The 17,123-nt window shown below is 44.0% G+C and overlaps 1 protein-coding gene across 6 annotated transcripts in view; it reads right to left on the bottom strand.

The window, feature by feature from the left end:
- Positions 1-17,123, bottom strand: part of obe (activating signal cointegrator 1 complex subunit obelus) — a 465,382-nt gene that overhangs the window by 197,967 nt on the left and 250,292 nt on the right. For all 6 annotated transcript variants that reach the window (XM_075697239.1, XM_075697242.1, XM_075697241.1 and 3 more), the window contains exons 21-23: positions 6,357-6,525; positions 4,373-4,593; positions 3,760-4,012 (exon numbers count right to left, since the gene is read on the bottom strand). In XM_075697239.1, the coding sequence (XP_075553354.1) occupies positions 3,760-4,012; positions 4,373-4,593; positions 6,357-6,525 (643 nt within the window). The remainder of the gene's footprint in view (positions 1-3,759; positions 4,013-4,372; positions 4,594-6,356; positions 6,526-17,123) is intronic.

Genomic DNA, 17,123 nt, shown 5'->3' with positions numbered 1-17,123 from the left:
TCAAAACAAAAAACGGTGGAAACAAAAGGCATGGCTGGCAGCACGTGGACGCTCACGAGTTTGTTTCCACAGCGAAACCAGCTGACCAGCGGACAGGGAGACACAAATAAGCCTCAGACCTCTTCACCTGCCCTCGCTCGCTGGCTCGTTTGGCAAAATAAAACAATGTTGCTGCCTTTAGTTTTATTTAGGGGGCTTACTGCGCCGAGTGAGCGACCCTCTCAGTTGGCATACCCTTTTCGTTCATGTTGCTCCCACACGCTATCAGTAGCGAACAGTGGTGCCACCACGGCGCCGCGACACTGTGGAAGTAGTGCAAAGTGGTACAGACAAACGAAATCTGTGTCACCTGCCGCATGCTCAGCATGTCCTAATGCCACCCAATATTGGCTTTCTCCCACATATTGCGCAAAGCAGCCAACCGCAATCAAGAAATTCGACATCGATCTGGCTGAATCACGATCAAAATTACACCACGTAACACCCGTATTAGACTTCTGCAGCTTTGTACTACTTCAGCTCTACATTTTTAACATTTGTGGAGTACAGTAGAATATCGGTGATACGATCACGCCTGATACGAACTGCAGGATAATATGAATTTTCTAAAAGTCCACGCCTAAGTCTATTAGCTCACAACATGCTAAATTTCAATGTTGCGAATTGTTTTTCGCACTCCGGTGAATGACTTCCACCATTTGAGTGAATGATACCAACAATTCATGTTCTCGACTGTCCATGCCTCATGCCTTCACTGATTCAATGGTATCTAGTGGCCAGAAAATGTATCATATGATTGAAGTTTGATGATGTACTGAATGGCATAAAATCATGTTTTGAGGGAACGTATCAACCAGCAAAAAAAAAAAAAGAACTGTATTGGGTCAATTTTTGTGCGCTCCAGTGCAAACGTTGGCACTGGGATATTTTATGAAACGGGATCATATCAACGAGATTTTACTGTATTTGTTCATTTTGAATACTTAGAAAACTTCAAATACTGAAATGTGAGTCAAAGCAAATATATCAAATTGCATGATAATCAATCAATATTCGGAAATATTGAATATTCACACACGTCAATTTGCATGTAATAAGGAAGTTTTGATGCTTAATGGTCAAGCAAATGCACAGCGAAAACAATCTCACTGCCATGGACATGTTGCTTTACTTGTGGGGAAGCTCGACTCCCTCACGCCCCCTTATGTTGTGTTCCCCTCAAAGCTCTTGCTTCTCCTGTAATCCGGCTTCCCCTCGCATAGCCAAACGCCGCCGGCTGTCGGTGTAATAGCAGAAAAGCGTAAGAGATGGCGCGAGTTTTGCGCTGCTAAAGCTACCTAATGCAAGGTTACTCAGGCACAAAAGGCCTGACAGTTTTCATAAAAAAGCGCTAAAGTTGAAGTCGAAGGAACACATACGACAGCTCTGGTGCTACTTCCAAATGGCATTTATTACAAACGGTCATCTGTTTATGCTCTGCGGATCACGTACATCATGCACTCCATTATCATATACACAAAGATTGAAATGAATCCTATCATACACATGATTGTATGGTCAATAAGTTCAAGTGTCTAGATATCTCGACAGAAACGTCACTTCTTTTTTCTTGCAAAATCAAAGACGTACAGCTGACGCACTTGTCGCCTTCTTTCCTTATAAAATATGCCTCACCTATTTCTTTTTCTGTTCTTGTGTTTTTGTTTTTTTTTACTCAGGAAGGTTGTGTCGCCAAACATGGGTGTGCATGTGCACTTTTTGCAGTGCTCAGCCAAGTGACTACCGTATCCTTTTCTGACATCATTGTTGTGCTGTCTAGCCCCGTCATTGAAGCACCAGCTGGTTTGTCCAATATAAATGCGTCCACAATCTAAGGGTATTTGATACACAACATCTGAAGTGCGTTCGGTGTAATAGGTCCGGTGATTAGTGCGACATTGCATGCGTTTCTGGTGCTTCTTATTTTGAAGGTTACACGCTGCTGACAATTTACAAGGCGCTGAAAAAACTAGATTGACATTGTGTCGGTTTGCCATATTTTTCAAATTATGTGAAGCTTTATGGAGGTATGGGATTACATGTACAGATTTTTTGTCGTGATCTTTAGTTGTGCACTTTCTTCCCTGTTTTAATTTTTGAAGCAATGTTTCACAGACTGGTGAATTGACAGACACTGGAAATCCAGCAAGTTTCAATCTGTCTACTTGACTAGACATACTATGCTCAATTTGGTGAACACATGACTTTTGGAAAGCAGACTGAATGCATGTGGTGGCTATGCCCCTCTATCAATTTTGAATGTGCGCTATCAGAAAGCAAAACACTTTTCTTTGATCTTGGATTGTATCTCCAGCATACGTGGTCATCTGAGGAAAATAAAATTTTAAGATCTAGAAACTGAATACAGTTGTCAATGGGCAGTTCAAAAATAAACTTGAGCCCCTGTGAAAATTTGGTGAACATTTTTAAACAATCTGCTACAGCATCGTCAAGACACCGGACTGATGAATTGTTAAGCACTATTAGATAGTCATCAACATACCTAAATACATGAGTAATTGATTTTCTAGTTAGTTCCCCATTAACGCGGCTGTCAAAGGATGTTAAAAAAAATTATCACATAATATTGGGGCTATCGACGAACCAATACAGATTCCTGTGCATTGAATGTAATAACAGCTGTTGTGACTAATGGCAGTCGAATCCAAGTAAAATTCTAAAAAGGTTAAAAAATTGTCGCAGTTCATGCATACTAAGTTCTGGAATTTCAGTTCACCCACTTAATCAACAATTTTTTCACGAACCTTGTAAGAGTAGCCTCTTTCTTATTGGCTTGGGGTATACAGTGTGTGGACGTCTCGTATGCTGGCCGGCACAATTCTGCGGAACTGTCCCTAGAAAGCCTTCGGAATGTGCCACTGTTTGCGTGATTGTACACACAAACAATTAGGCATTGGTGCCTGGCATGGGGCGAACATATTCACTCGATATCCTGTTGCAGTGAGTCAAACTTTCTTGATTAGGAATTCAGCTGGCTAGTTTGGTGTATAAAAGCCGCAATAAGTGCCCTTGTGATTGTTTGCACTACTGCATTGTCATTACTTTATCCCAGGAGCACCTTTGAGACCCCCCAACTTTAGGCCGCTTTTAACAGTCACCAGTGTATATATATCACTGTTATCATTATCTTGAAAAGCACACTAGCTGCTCTAAAGCATATGGAATGCTGTCACTTCGATAGCAAGACAGTCCTACCATAGTCCGATTCTGATTGTAATCATGTTGCAAACCCTGCAGTACATATAAATCTGACTTGTGTGCCATCGACTGCTCTAGAAGGTATGACGGTGAGCCAATGGGCACGGGCTGTGCCACTTGACTGTACAAATGACGACACTGCTTCTTGCAGTCGTAGTCATCTTTAAGCGATGCTTTGCTTTGAAGGCACAATTTTTATTTTTTTATTTTTAGGGCACGATACCCCCCCCGCCTTCCCGCCTCTTAAAATTTGATTGTTCTATTTAATCTTTCCTAGTATTCCTGCTTCTTCACAGTCGCTACTCCTCGACTCTATGTAACATGGTTAAGAGCAGTGTGGGTCACATTTTTATAAATAAGTGATGTTTAGTACTAAGATGGTCTTAGCTGTGTAAAGTATCGCAATGCTGCTTTTTACATCACACATCATTTGCTTCATGCAGGCACAGAAACTTTTCAGCCTCAGCTGCTCCATTCCAATGAAAAATGTGTGCCACCTACCCAGCAAATGGATCTCATCGATGATTATGAGGGACACCTGCTTGACGTAGCCCCTCGTGTGCCAGCTCCTGCTGATTCCATCCCACTTTTCCGGTGTAGTAACAATGACGTCGGCACTGGTGATGACACGGAAATCTGGGGTCACATCGCCAGTCAGCTCTGCCACATGCTTCCCCATCTTCTCTTCGAACCGAACCTTCCAGTCTTCAATCCTCTCCCTGACCAATGCCTTCAGAGGAGCGATATACACAATCTGCAAGACAGACACAACTGACCCTTTTCACACTGACCCTGCTTTGTCTTTGCCCTACTTACAGCAGCTAGTCACTCAAGGAAGAAGCGAGCCTACAGTATGACAGGACAGTCGAAAGAAAGGCACAGTCAGACAGCGTTGTGTCTGGATTCTCTATGCATATTCCTGTAGACGTTTCAATTGAAGAGCAAGAATACGAGCACATAAGACCCCACACAGAATTGTCATACAAAAATGTGGAAAAAAAAGTGGCAACGCTCGTTACGGAACTACATGCAAGCTTCAGAGGTGGCATTCATAGGCTTTTCTTTAGCTGGGCTCACATGCATTCTACGCAGAAAGAGACAAGAAAAGAAGGACCTTGGATTCTGGACTGATGTTGAAGACACGAAACATGGCAATCTCGGCTGCAATGGTCTTCCCCGAGCCTGTAGGAGCGCCCAGGAGCACGTTGTGGTCCGCATGGTATAGCGTATGGAATATCTGGGTCTGGATCGGGTTGAAGTGGCTGAACCGGTACAGTAGCTCGTACGTTGTGTTGCACAGGGCGGAAACAGGCAGTGGCTGCAGGTCAAGCAGCTCTGCACGAGGCCATAGTGACAGCAATGCGGAAAAGCAGCACACTTGCTCTCTGAGAACATTTTGCTCCCCAAGCAGGCAAAAAAAGACAAATGTGAGGATTTCCTTCTTAACAGATGCATCACAAATAAAACGAAAATAAAACTAAGGCATTCTTTTCAACGAAATGCTTGAGACATTCAGCAATTACCTCAATTATTAATCCCACAGCCATGACACTACGACGCCAAAGAAAGCTTGGTGTCCCTTGACAATAGCAAAACAGTGTGGCAAATAAAGCATAGCCCTTCTCCAAGCAGGAACAATGAAATAAAATGTATGCGGTACCATGTGACAACTGTAGCTGGTTCACTAAATTCTTGCTATAATGAAGACGAAGGGGGAGCCACGCTTACCTTGTTACATCTATTACTTGGTTATGAGAGTGGTCCCCCCTCATTACCGACAATGGCCACCAGGTACGGGTGTTGTTGTTATTAACCAAGTGGCAAGCCAACACAAACATTTGCTGTTTGTGTAGTTTGTACCTGGCGGAAACGCGGCGTAACTATGCACTAACTGCCAAATGGAAGTTTGCAACTCCTAACGTGCGCAGATTCAAGCTCCGAGGCGATGTTTTGAGTAAGCCTGGGACATCCGGAGCTGGCGAGTTTCATTTACGGTGTTCAGCGGTCTTTTGCCTCGTGTGCACACTTATATGCCGATCTTTTTTGCACGACCTGAGAGCTCTACTGATTATCTTCAGGGTTTATACTTCGCTTGGTGATGAAGTGCTGCCATAAGCAGAAAAGAAACTTCCATTCACGCCAAGAAGGCTGCCCATAGGACATCTCGGTCCAGTGCTACAGAGCAGCGCAAGAGAGTTTACAACAACATGGGATTTTTTTCTAGTCTTCTTCTTCACTGCGGAGGTCATAAAGACAATCTGCGAAAATGGAAACAGATATGCTTGGATGCACAATCCTGTAGTTGCCCAGCTATGAGGAGAGCTATCAGTCCTGGAAAGAGGTGCATGACTCCAGACAAAATGGTGAAGTATATTCCTTGGACCTCTCATCAGACCGTCCTCAGAAAATGCCAAAAAGGCGAAACTGCGAAATGTGTTACGAGGACCGCAAAGTTGAACAAAAACCAGACGTCTTGTAGGAAAAATGCAGAGCACACCTATGCTTCACAAAAAACCAGGAACAGCTTCACTGCATGGCATGAGCGATAAAGCAGCTCCTGGTCTTGGTTTCTTTTTTTGTATCCGAAGAATAATGATGTACTGAGCATTTTTCAGACACTGTTCCTCGGTTATTTATATTTAAAATGTACATTCTGAATTTCTTTTGATATTTATGTTTTTGTAGATTTCATATTATCTTGTTGTTTTTATCAACTAGCAGCAAAACTGGCGCTTTCTGGAGCTTTTATGTTACCTAATAAATTTTTCTGTTCTGCAACATATCTTTTCGGAAAGAGTATTTCATTGTGTACAATATGCTATGCTGCAATGTGTGCTCGAATATTATTTGTAGAGGTAAACAATTTTTTTTCTGAGACCTATAAAGGAAAGTCCATTTTCTTGCGTAACCAAAGAGTTAAAGAATAGAAGGGCTAAGATTCATAAGTAGCATATTTAGTGAATGCATATGGCTCCCTCTGTCGCTGCAACCCAGTCACAAATGAAGCAAGGTTTAGCAACAATGAGAACACTGTACACCCCCCCCCCCTCCCTTATTTTGTCACAGGTAATGGCTAACGACCGGAAAGGGATACGCACCAGTGTGTGGTGGGTGTCGTTCGGGCAGGATGAGGTGCTGGAAAGTGAGTGGGATGGTCTGGTTGGAGCCAAGCCAGTAGTCTGAGTCCACACGCACCAGGTACTGTGGTGGCAGCGGCTCCGAGATGGGAATGGTGAACACCACATTTTGGCTCTCCCGCTTGATCACCTGCCCACGACACGATCACAGCAGGGATAAGAAGTGTTAGTGGAATTTGGAAAAAAGGGCAGCACATTTTGCAAAGCACATTTCATGGATGGCAGCCATGCTTTCTTTGGCTACTGCCCTCACAACACACTGGTCCTGAACCATACACACAAAGATTATTGCAGCCACAAACAGATAACATCCTACAGTGAGAGAAATTCACCCTGCTGCTTATCCTGACTTTTCCATTTGTTGAATGTGGTGTCTACTTGAAAAGCTGCCCAGCCCCCCTATGATATCCTTGCCTGAGGAGCAATAAGAGGTAGCCGGCTTTCATGACTGCTGCAAAAGGACAGCTCCTAGCTGCTCAGATGATGCAGTCGATGCAGAGCAGACTGACTTGGGATGTCTCGTGCGCACACTGCCTGCGCTTATCCTATGTAGGCATTTGCATGTAGTGTTAATTGGCAGGGGTGAGCGAATACTGAATAGTAGATTTCGAATAAAAGATTTATTCAAATTAAGCAAAAAAAGCTGAATATCGAATATCAGAAAATTTATCACAAAATTTAATGCTGACAAATTTTGCGTAAGAAAACATGGTGCTGCCCATACTCGAGAGTCCCCTAGCATTGTATGGCAAGTATGCATAAAGCTATCAGTAACTCTGGCATCTAGAATTCATGATATACGGTATAATCCGCTCTTATTAAAGGAAATGACAAATTAGTATGCCAGCACTGATTACAGTTCAATTCTAGTACAGCACACACCGCTTGTAAGTTGCTGAAGTCACGAATATCCGTATTATGAACAGCAGTGCACTATAACCAAAATAAGATTTTTCAAAGGCAGCAAATATGCAAAACATGTAGATCAAGCATCCATGCTTATAAGAGAAGTGAAGCATGCGACTAGGATGTTTACGTCTGTTTAAATTTACAAACATTGAAAGGTTAACATCTCAAGACCCGCAGTTTTCGCATACAGCAAACAAAGCAACACAGAAAAAAAAAGAGAGAGAGAAACGTACTTAAATGAAAGCAAGACGGCGACCAATTTTTCAGACCTGCTCGATTGTTTGGAATACGCTACAGCACCACCACCAACTCCACAGAACTAATGCAGAACACTAATGTAGAACAGCAACTGAAATTTTGCACACCGTACGCAGCCTCGTTCAATTTCTCAGACTGATCCGTATGCCCGATGTCAAAAACATGGCGAAAGCGATCCAAGTTGCTGCCTTTCGTGTGTTGCATGTGCCACCCAAACACTTATTTTCGTTGTTAAGGTGCTTCCTCTGCTTTCCAAATGCCGCACAGCCACTAAAACACGTTTCGTTGGCTATGCACCAAACTGCAACTGTGGTCGCTGGTTACCGATGAGGCAGTGCTGTTAGGCCTACCTTGCGGGGGTGTCAGGTGGCATGTCGTATCAGAAAGCTCGCCCTTGCTGTGTGCATACCCGTAGATGATTACAGTTACCGCAACTCGTAATAGTTTACGGAGCAGGACCGGATATAATTCAGACTCCTGTTTATCTTCCCATAGTAGAACTAAATGTACATGCATATTGCTTATAGTGCAGTTGCACAAGACGAAATACCAGTTATAATTCGGTTGCCAGGAAATACCGCGGACAAGTGAGGCCACAAGCGCACTTCTCAATGAGGTGCGCCAGCCGAGAGGAGAGCGATAAAGGCGATGCGGAAGAGGAGGGAGCGTACGTACAAGGAACGGAGAGGGAAAAAGACAATGCGACAGCAGCATGCTGGGTCAGCGGACACGCGGGAGTTGCCTAGGCAGTGGAGGCCTTTTGCTCCCGCAGCTTGTCAGCAGTGAGCAGTCCACCGTGAACTGGAGGTCCAGGATGTGGCCGTCACCCTCGGTACATTGTCACTCTTTGGCTCTTCAGTTTGTATGTGGAAAGTAAATTCAGCTGCCAACTTATTTTTCAGACACGGATGCACTTGAAAAAAATCTCTTTACTAACGGGCAATTTGAAAAACGAATTTTGATGGCAAAATCAATTCATTGTTTTTCACAACTCCATCACTGCAGAAAAATTGGTCGAGGCCGTGAGTGTGTTTCACACCCGTTCACCTGTTCGCGTTCACCTATCGCCATGCGCATTGTCACGAAGCGCAGATATCGCATGTGAGACATTCGTGGTGCTGTCAGTTTAAACTGTGTTTTGCAAATTCATCAGTTCAGAATGTTGCCCACACATGAGCTTACGACGTTCCTACCAGTATGTACCTTTAAAAACTAAACTGTGTTTTGCAAATTCATCAGTTCAGAATGTTGCCCACACATGAGCTTACGACGTTCCTACCAGTATGTACCTTTAAAAACTATTGCTCTTTGCGTTTGGGATAGTTGCCGGCTGATTGCCTGGAAACCCTCTGCTCCACGCGCGCTGCCATCACACGGAAAAAAGCAACATGTGCACGTGTCTCTTGCCAGATCACCATCTATTTGTCTATGGGTACGAACTTATATAAAGGGCAAGCTTTCCGCTACAGCATGCCAACACACCCCGGCCTACTAGGGCAAACCAGCGTGATCTCGCCGGAAGTCAGCGACCAAAGTTGCAGTTCGGTGTGGACTCAACAAACTGCTTCACAGTGGCTGTATGGGTGTTGGAAATGAAGGAACCACCTCGCCAACAAAAGTGAGGGCACATCTCGGTCGTATGCTTCGATTCCCGGACACATGCAGCTGCTTGGTCTATATGTCTTGTACGTGCACAGCCTTTGAAAAATGTTGTTTTGGTTATAGTGTGGTACTGCTTAAAGTGCAGAAATTTGTGCCTCCAGACTTTCGTTAAGCATAAGCTTTAAATAGTGATCAAGCTCACGGATTGAACTAAGGGACAGTGTGTTTGAAGAGGTTTGTGGGCAATCAGCTGCAGCAACTACTGCGAACACCTACCAAGTTTGTATGTGCGTGTACTGGCATGAACAGTGAAAGCTCAGGTGTAGACATGGCGTAAAAGCTCCAAACAGAATTTGCGATGCACAACATGAACTGACAGCATCGCAAAGTCACTGACAGTAGCATGATATCTGCACTTCATGATGAATTCATATTTCGAATAGGTATTATATTAAAAAAAGCACAACATACAGCAAAATTCAGAAAATGTTTTTTCTGCCCTACTGGAGTATTACAACACTGTATTTACTTTCCACACACAAACCGAGGAGCCAAAGAGTGACAAAGCACATGCATTTAGAGCCCCTTGATCTTGGGCTTTACTCTCATTCGGTGTGGAGTGCGCACTGTTGACAAGACGCCGGAGCAAAGGCTTCTCCCATCGCCTAGGCGGCCTAGGCAACCCGCTCGTGCAACTCGCTACTGCCTTTTCCATTCCTTGTTTGCTTGCTGTGCCTATCCCTCTCTGCACTCCCCATGGCCGCTCTCCTCTTGGCCGGCACACCTGGTTGAGAAGCGCTCTTGCTATCTCGCTCGTCTGCAGGATTTTCCGGTAGTCACATTATAACCTGTATTTTGTATCTGCACTATAAGAGGTATGCATATATATGGAGTTTTATGAGAGGGTAAACAGGAGCCAAGAAAGACTGCACTACATTCGGTCCCGCACTATAAGTAGTTATGTTATAAGTGGTCTTATTGAAGGTCTGGAAAGTACTTTCTTTTTATTAGCAGACTGTTTGTTGAATAGAATCAAGTGCATCTTTCCCTCTGTAGATGAAGTAGTGATGTTATGTTGTAATGAGTACCAATAAGATATTCAGTTTAATAGTGGGCCTGTGTTTAATGGCAATCTCTTATGGCATAGCAAGTTCTTGCTTTCCAGCTTTTCTCAAAAGCACAGAAGTGTTTCCTTATCTTTATGGCAGGTGTGTTTTGTGGGTTACCGTTAAGCAGATTTTTTCGACAGACGAAGTGCAAGCTGAGCATTACTACAGTTAATATTTCCAGGACTTTTCATGGTTTAGAAAAATCTCCAGGTGTGAGTCTATGCTCCCATCTTCACTCTTTAACAGTTTCTTGCACCATCTAATGTTATTTACAACAAGCACAAAATGAAGCATGTCATCTGGAAGAAGTGCAGAGCGACTAAGGAGCTCTAATTGTTCATAGTAAAATATTTAGCGCGCACAATACACAAGGACACAGTGAAGGGGTCACACGAGCGCTTACTCACAACTATATTATTTTCGGAAAGATACAGAACACATATATACCCCAGCTATCAGCGCTGAGCATGTGCAACAAGAGTGGTCAGTAAAACAGAAACAGATTAAAAACAGATTAAGAAGGTTCATCCAGTATTTAAAAAAGCAAATTCATTTTCAGTGATTGTGACTGATGGTTGGCTTATGCATTTTTCAGCGCACTTTTTGATATGAAATGCTTCTGTGATTTCCTGTGTTTGTTTTTATCTGAAAACAAAATGTCAGTGTTAAAAAATACCGGATCACAATGACATATATTACAGTGGTTTGACAAGTGCGAATGGTTTTCTTTACCGAGAGAACGTTCATGTTCTTTTAGACGGGCGTTTATGCACCGACCGGTTTGTACTATGTACATGTTGCCACAGGTCAACGGAAGCCGGTGTCCTTGTCTATTGTGCGCGCTAAATATTTTGCTAAGAATTCGTACCAACTCGTCCAACTATCAGTTCTGCTGCAGCTCTAACTGTCTTCAGGCCGGCATGAAAAGCAAAAAAGTTCGGGACAAACTGGTCTCGTCGTGTCTTTTTTGCAAGTTTGCGTTTGACGAGCTGACCTCCTTGTTAGTCTAAATGGTTACGAGACATGCCTGTACTCACTTTGCCATTCCAATGCAGGTAATATTTTAGACTTGGCAGAGAGTACTAGTACTTTCCTCTGCCTCACAGCATCTGAATTACATTCTGGAAATTGTCTTTCATTCCTTCAAAATTGCAATAACTGCGGAAGTACCCCACTTACTATGTGCGCATCATGTCTAATGCGGTGCCTGCCCCAGTGGTTCATGAAAGGCGTGGTGATTGAGGTGCCTTCCCACGCCTCGTCCCCAAGCTCGCACACTGTGCTTTGCTCAATCTCTGAGAAATGTCGGCAACATGGTGGAGAGGACTAGCAAGCTGGAACTCATTTCTAGCGCAAGCCTTGCTTTGCCCTCCTGGCAACGAGTAATCGCACAAGCATACGTCACTGGGATGCGACCTGATCTGCCTGAGTGGCAGCCTCAAGTTGGGTGCCAGTTATGTAGAAGATGCACCACAGAGCAACAGTCGCAGCTCTTACGGGCAAAGGCTCATGGGAACACCGATCGAGTATGTACGCCCACTGTGCTAGGGCTAACCGAGTAGGGTGATTCCACGAGAGATCAAACATGCATGTCCACTTGATATTATGGTTCTGTCTGTTTTTTTTATATGTAGGAATATTCAAACTGCACGGAACCGAAAATTTTATTCCTGAAAGGCGTTCCCAGCAAGCCAAAAAAAATATTTGAAGGTGATGGTGCGAGCTGTTATATGTAAGAGGCATGCAGCGCAGAAAGGAAGAAGAGGACAATGTGCACATATCGGTCCGATCGGCACGAGCCCTCGACGCGCGTGACCCGAGCTATGATAGAGGGAGAAGCGGTGCCAAGCTGGGATGATTGACGTGGCTCTGGGACAAGAAGGTTGTAGCGTCAGCATCACACTGGCGACAGGCGCCATGGATGTTCGGACAAGTCCGTGATGCTAGCGGTCCAGGATGTGGCCGTTGACCTCGGCGACATTCGAGCGAGGCTTCTTGGACCTGCTGCAACTTCTCACGGCAGTGCCGGGCACTCCAGGAAGAATCCTCTTCCTGGAGTGACTGGAAAGCATTTACGGAGTCGGTCAGAGCACCGACTATGATGAGAATCCGACACACTTTGGACTCGGAAGATATGTGCGACGACAAAACTCGGTAAGAACGGTCTTTTCTAGTAGTGTCGCAACCATAGGCTAGAATGGCTTGACTTTCGCGTAGCAAACGTCAAGGACCAATGTAGCTGGTAATAAGGACATGTTTAGTGATTATTAAGTAGGTTGCATAAGTGTTAGTATTTCTTCATTGTGTCTTAGTTTGAGTAAGTTTTATTTTGAGCCTGGGGTAGAGTGTAATTAAAATCTGTTTGCGGTGCTGCTCTGCGTCTCCCAACCCCATCTCTCGTAACATCTGCATGCCCTAATTACTTTGTTTAGCGCAAAACAATGTACACAAGAAAGAAGACAAGACAAGGCACACCAACTAACCCGTCAACGCATTGTGCTGATCTGCATGCCCCCAAGATCAGTGGCACACGACAATCCACCTGGTATTTTTTGCTAGCAGGCGACTTAACAATGCCTAAACTTGATATTTTTGTTTTGTCTGTTTTTTTTATGTCATGTAGAAATATTCAAACTACATGGAACCAAAAATTTTATTCCTGAAAGACGTACCCACCAAGCCAAAAAAACATTTGAAGGTGGCGGCGCGAGCATCCTATTGCTTACCACAACATTTTCAGATTCCACGGCCGAATTAAATTCAAAATAAAAACGTGTTATAAAACTTTTTTGCTCATGTTAATATGCTTAACAGTAAATTAGTTCCATGCATTTTCTTATGTTGTCCACAAAAGCAAAAAATGTAAAAAATTCCAAACATGGCCCCAATCAGAAATTTTTTTTTAACTTTGACGCATCTTGGCTTGTTTTCTATTACACACAGAAATTTGAAAAAGTGTAACATAGAATATCCCCTTTGCAACATTTATGCAAAATATTATCTTCCTACATGAAACACTAGACAAGAAAAAAAGTTAAATAAAGAAGTTTTTAAAGAAAATCTAATTTTAAAAAATAGAATAAAAGAACTCCGATCCAATTTTTGAAAAAATTTTGGTAGAAGCCCGTTTATGGTGGGGAAAAAATAGGTGCTTTAATATGTTTCCTCATTTGCTTCATTCACAAAACATAACAGGCAAAAGCGACCCATGTTGAGCATGCTGGCTTTAGTGCCACGATGACTTGTTCCAGTTTGTTAATATTTACTTGCTTTAAAAAAAAGAAAAGGCAACGGTTGCCACAATCAAAGGAAGGTTTACTTGGTTTTTTTATTGCGGCAAAAGCAGAGAACATGTTTTATGCTTTGTTTTCTGGGATGAAAGAGAGAAAAAACACGACACTACTTGTGGTGCTTGAACTAATTTATTGCGTGTGCTTTGCAGTTAGTATTTAAAAGGGTTTAATCAAAGTCAGCTGGCTAGTGGTAGTTCTCACAATAGACAGTGCACATATGGTCAACTGATCGCGAGCACACATCCACACATGCCATGAGTGAATTCCCAGCACACAAGGCATTGACTTCCATTCTATGACTTCTGCTGACGATACTCCTTGATGGCTGCAGCAGGCGCATGAAGCAGGGCCACATTCTCGATGTGGCCGCTAAGTTGAGAGACCATCTCATGTGCCAAAGGCAGCACTTAGAGACCTCAGGTTGTGCCGGGAAGCTTGGTGCTTAAGCAGTCCACACACATCGTCACAGGGATTCTTCCCCTGCCCGATAGCAGAAAATATCCACCTCGCGGACGTATACTTGGAGTGGCACAACTCATACCGTCAGAACCTATATTTAACATGGCTTGCTGCACCATTGCTGACGTGAGTTACCTGACAATAGATGGGTGCTTTTTAATGTAACACTTCATGTGGTCTAGCTAGGCCGTAGCAGGCGTGCGCTGCATCGTGACATATGTCATCGCTTGTGGCAGCCAAATTGTGTGTTTCGTGTGTGAATGGTACGACTGTTTCATTTGAGAGAAGCACAGTCCAGTTTTCCACAAGATCAAAATGCAGAACAATCCTTCCGCGCTGCTCGCACTTCTTTGCCTGGAGTGCAGTGTATGTATTTGTGAGGATACTATTTGGTCCCCCAGTTGCCGAGCTCTTTCACAAAAAGGGTTGGAGACGACGTCTTTTCGATCAAGTCACCCCTTTCCCAAACAGCAAATGTGACCTCGTCCTCGTCGACAATTTCGACACTCGCCAAAGTGAGGCTTTCACTCCATGGGCAGCGCTCGCACTCGCCTAACATACAATCTGTGGTTGGGGAGCTGCAAAAGCACAGTGCTTTCATGCCTTCCAAGGAAATTTTTATGCAGGTTACATTTTCAAGTGCGGAGACACAAAGGTTGGCATTTGCGCAACAAATGCAAACGCAAACCTCTTGTGGTGCGAGCAGCCCCCATTTTGGATGCAGGCTATAAAACTTTGACCGGGCAATGGCCCTTCGGGTTGAGCTGCTTTAAACATCTGGAACGTCTCGTGGATGGAATGTGTCATAAAGTCCTTTGAGACGTACTCTCCGGCCATTCGTGATGACTGACATAACGTGCTTCTTGTTCGGTCTTTGCCGAGAGCACCCATGTTTGTCCTTGGTGAAGTAGTCGAGCGCAGCTTGTACATCCGATGTGCTTAACCTTGACCACCAGTCATAAAGATAGAAAAACTCCTCCGCCTGTTTTGTGGAAAAACACTGGAAACAGGGTGTCTACCAAGTTGACATTTCCAAATTACTTGAGTTTTCCAGGTTTTCCCTGGGTGCCATTGCGAATTTCCCTGAGTGATGCAGAACTATGTTTTATGGCAAGACTAGCTGAAACCATATCGCCTGATGCTGTCACTCTCTAGCAAGCACATGAAAAAAATAAAGAAGCGCCTTAATCCAATTTGAATACTAAGGAGTAGTGTTTGTGTTATTCAAAAAGAGAATAGAAGGCAGGGGTTAGTAAAATGCACAGCAAATAAAGTGTCTTCGAAAAAAATTGCAAATGGAGTCGGACATTCTCAAATACGAATAAAAAGGAGATGGATATAGAAGCAAATATTTTCGAATATGAGCTATTTCTATCAAGTGATAGCAAGCTCAGTGGTATGAGGCCCGAACTCTGTCACAATTGAGATTCTCTCTCAACAGCTCGTAAGTCAACCTCAACTGTCCTGACATACTCTCAGCCCGCGCACGACTCCTGAGTGTTGTGTTTCACTGCTTTAAAGAGTTTATTTTGGTTTGGATGAGGGACACCTGCATCTCGGGATCAGCCAAAACTTTGTTTTTTGAGTTCAAGCTCCTTCAAAACGGCGGCAGCAAGCTTCCTTTCCTGTTTATTCCTCAATGCGTAGGTCATGTCTATTCTTGTTTTCCTTCCGCCACTCGTTCGTCCCAAAGACAGTCTACGGCCAATTTTTCGAACTCCCTAAGGGCCGCGAAAACAACCGAAAAATCGGCCAGTTGGAAAAAAAATAAATGCATGTCATTTAGTGCCTTTAGGGGCTCAAACCGCCACAGGCACGTTCGAAAACGCTCTGAAGGCCTGTCAGTACACATATTAGGCATATCGGTGCACGTACTGTGACAGGAAATACCGGGTGCAGGCGTGTATAATTAAGGAATACATACTGTGTTCCGTGGCAATAGCCCCTTCCCACGCTTGTTATGCTTCACTGCAATACTTTTACGTATGCTTCACCAAGTAACATTTCTGTAAGGAGGTGAAGCTGACTTCCAGGAACCGGCATTATGCAACGCATAATGTTTTCCAAGTTTCTAAGCCAATCGCGAGGACCACAAAGGCGGAGTCCATGCCATTGCTGACAGCAGCTAATTCTTTCACTAAAAAACTCGGCATCCAACGGCAAGAAGCTTCATGGCGAACGTCGAAGCAGCTAGGTCTAGCGTTGCCGCAGTGGCGGCAACGGCTGCCAGCGGATCTGCGTGCGAGAGTGCCGGTTCGAGGTGGCGAAGTAATCAAAATGGCAGCGGTGGTGCCTTTGATTATTGCCATTTCGGACCTGCGGTCACGGCAAAACGTCCGGAAAATCGGACGGCGAAGAGTTCTTGCGTCGGAAATGTCACACGTTCTGATACGTTGACCCTATGGGATACGTGGCGGTGTCGCGAAGCCGTCCAAATTATCGGGAATCCGGAAAGTCGGTCATTGACTGTACACTGGCAACTTCTTCAGCCGACGACAGGGCGTCAAAGACGATTCATTACGATTCCTGTCTGTTACTCGAGCCAGCATTACCGCGACTTTCGACCCTTTCAATAAAAGTGCCGCTAATTTTCCCTGATAGAGGCCCAAATTCCCTGAGTATTCCCTGACTTTTTCCAGACTACTCAAAATCCCTGAGAATTCCCGGTTTCCTCGGTTTTCCCGGTTGGTAGACACGCTGGGAAAGCAATGAAGAAATCCTATGAGGGCCTGCAGACAGAAGTTGAAACAAGATAAAGGGCAGGGGGAGAAAAGACAATACGGAAGTGCGACTGAACAAAATTGAGTCTGCGTTGTGCAGCTACTAAGTGCAGTTTTATTACTATTTGACGCAGTCGACAGTTTTAGATACTGTGGAGTACAACTTTACCCTATCTCTTCTGGACATGAACTTGTTGAGACTGAATATTTATTGGGACGATAAGGTGTCTCTTTATCAAGAATATGACCAAACAGAGTTGGAACAAAAAGACTGCCTAAGGAAGCTGAAGAAAGTGTAATTTCTCAACTCTAACTCGAACTGGTATGCTTGGGAGGTTATCCACCGGCAACAACAAAGTTCGAAACTCTGTTTCACTT

This window comes from Dermacentor variabilis, chromosome 6, assembly GCF_050947875.1.
Source record: "Dermacentor variabilis isolate Ectoservices chromosome 6, ASM5094787v1, whole genome shotgun sequence".
Taxonomy (NCBI): Eukaryota; Metazoa; Arthropoda; class Arachnida; order Ixodida; family Ixodidae; genus Dermacentor; species Dermacentor variabilis.
Note: the sequence above shows the minus strand (reverse complement) of the source record. Positions and strands in the feature narration are given on the sequence as shown.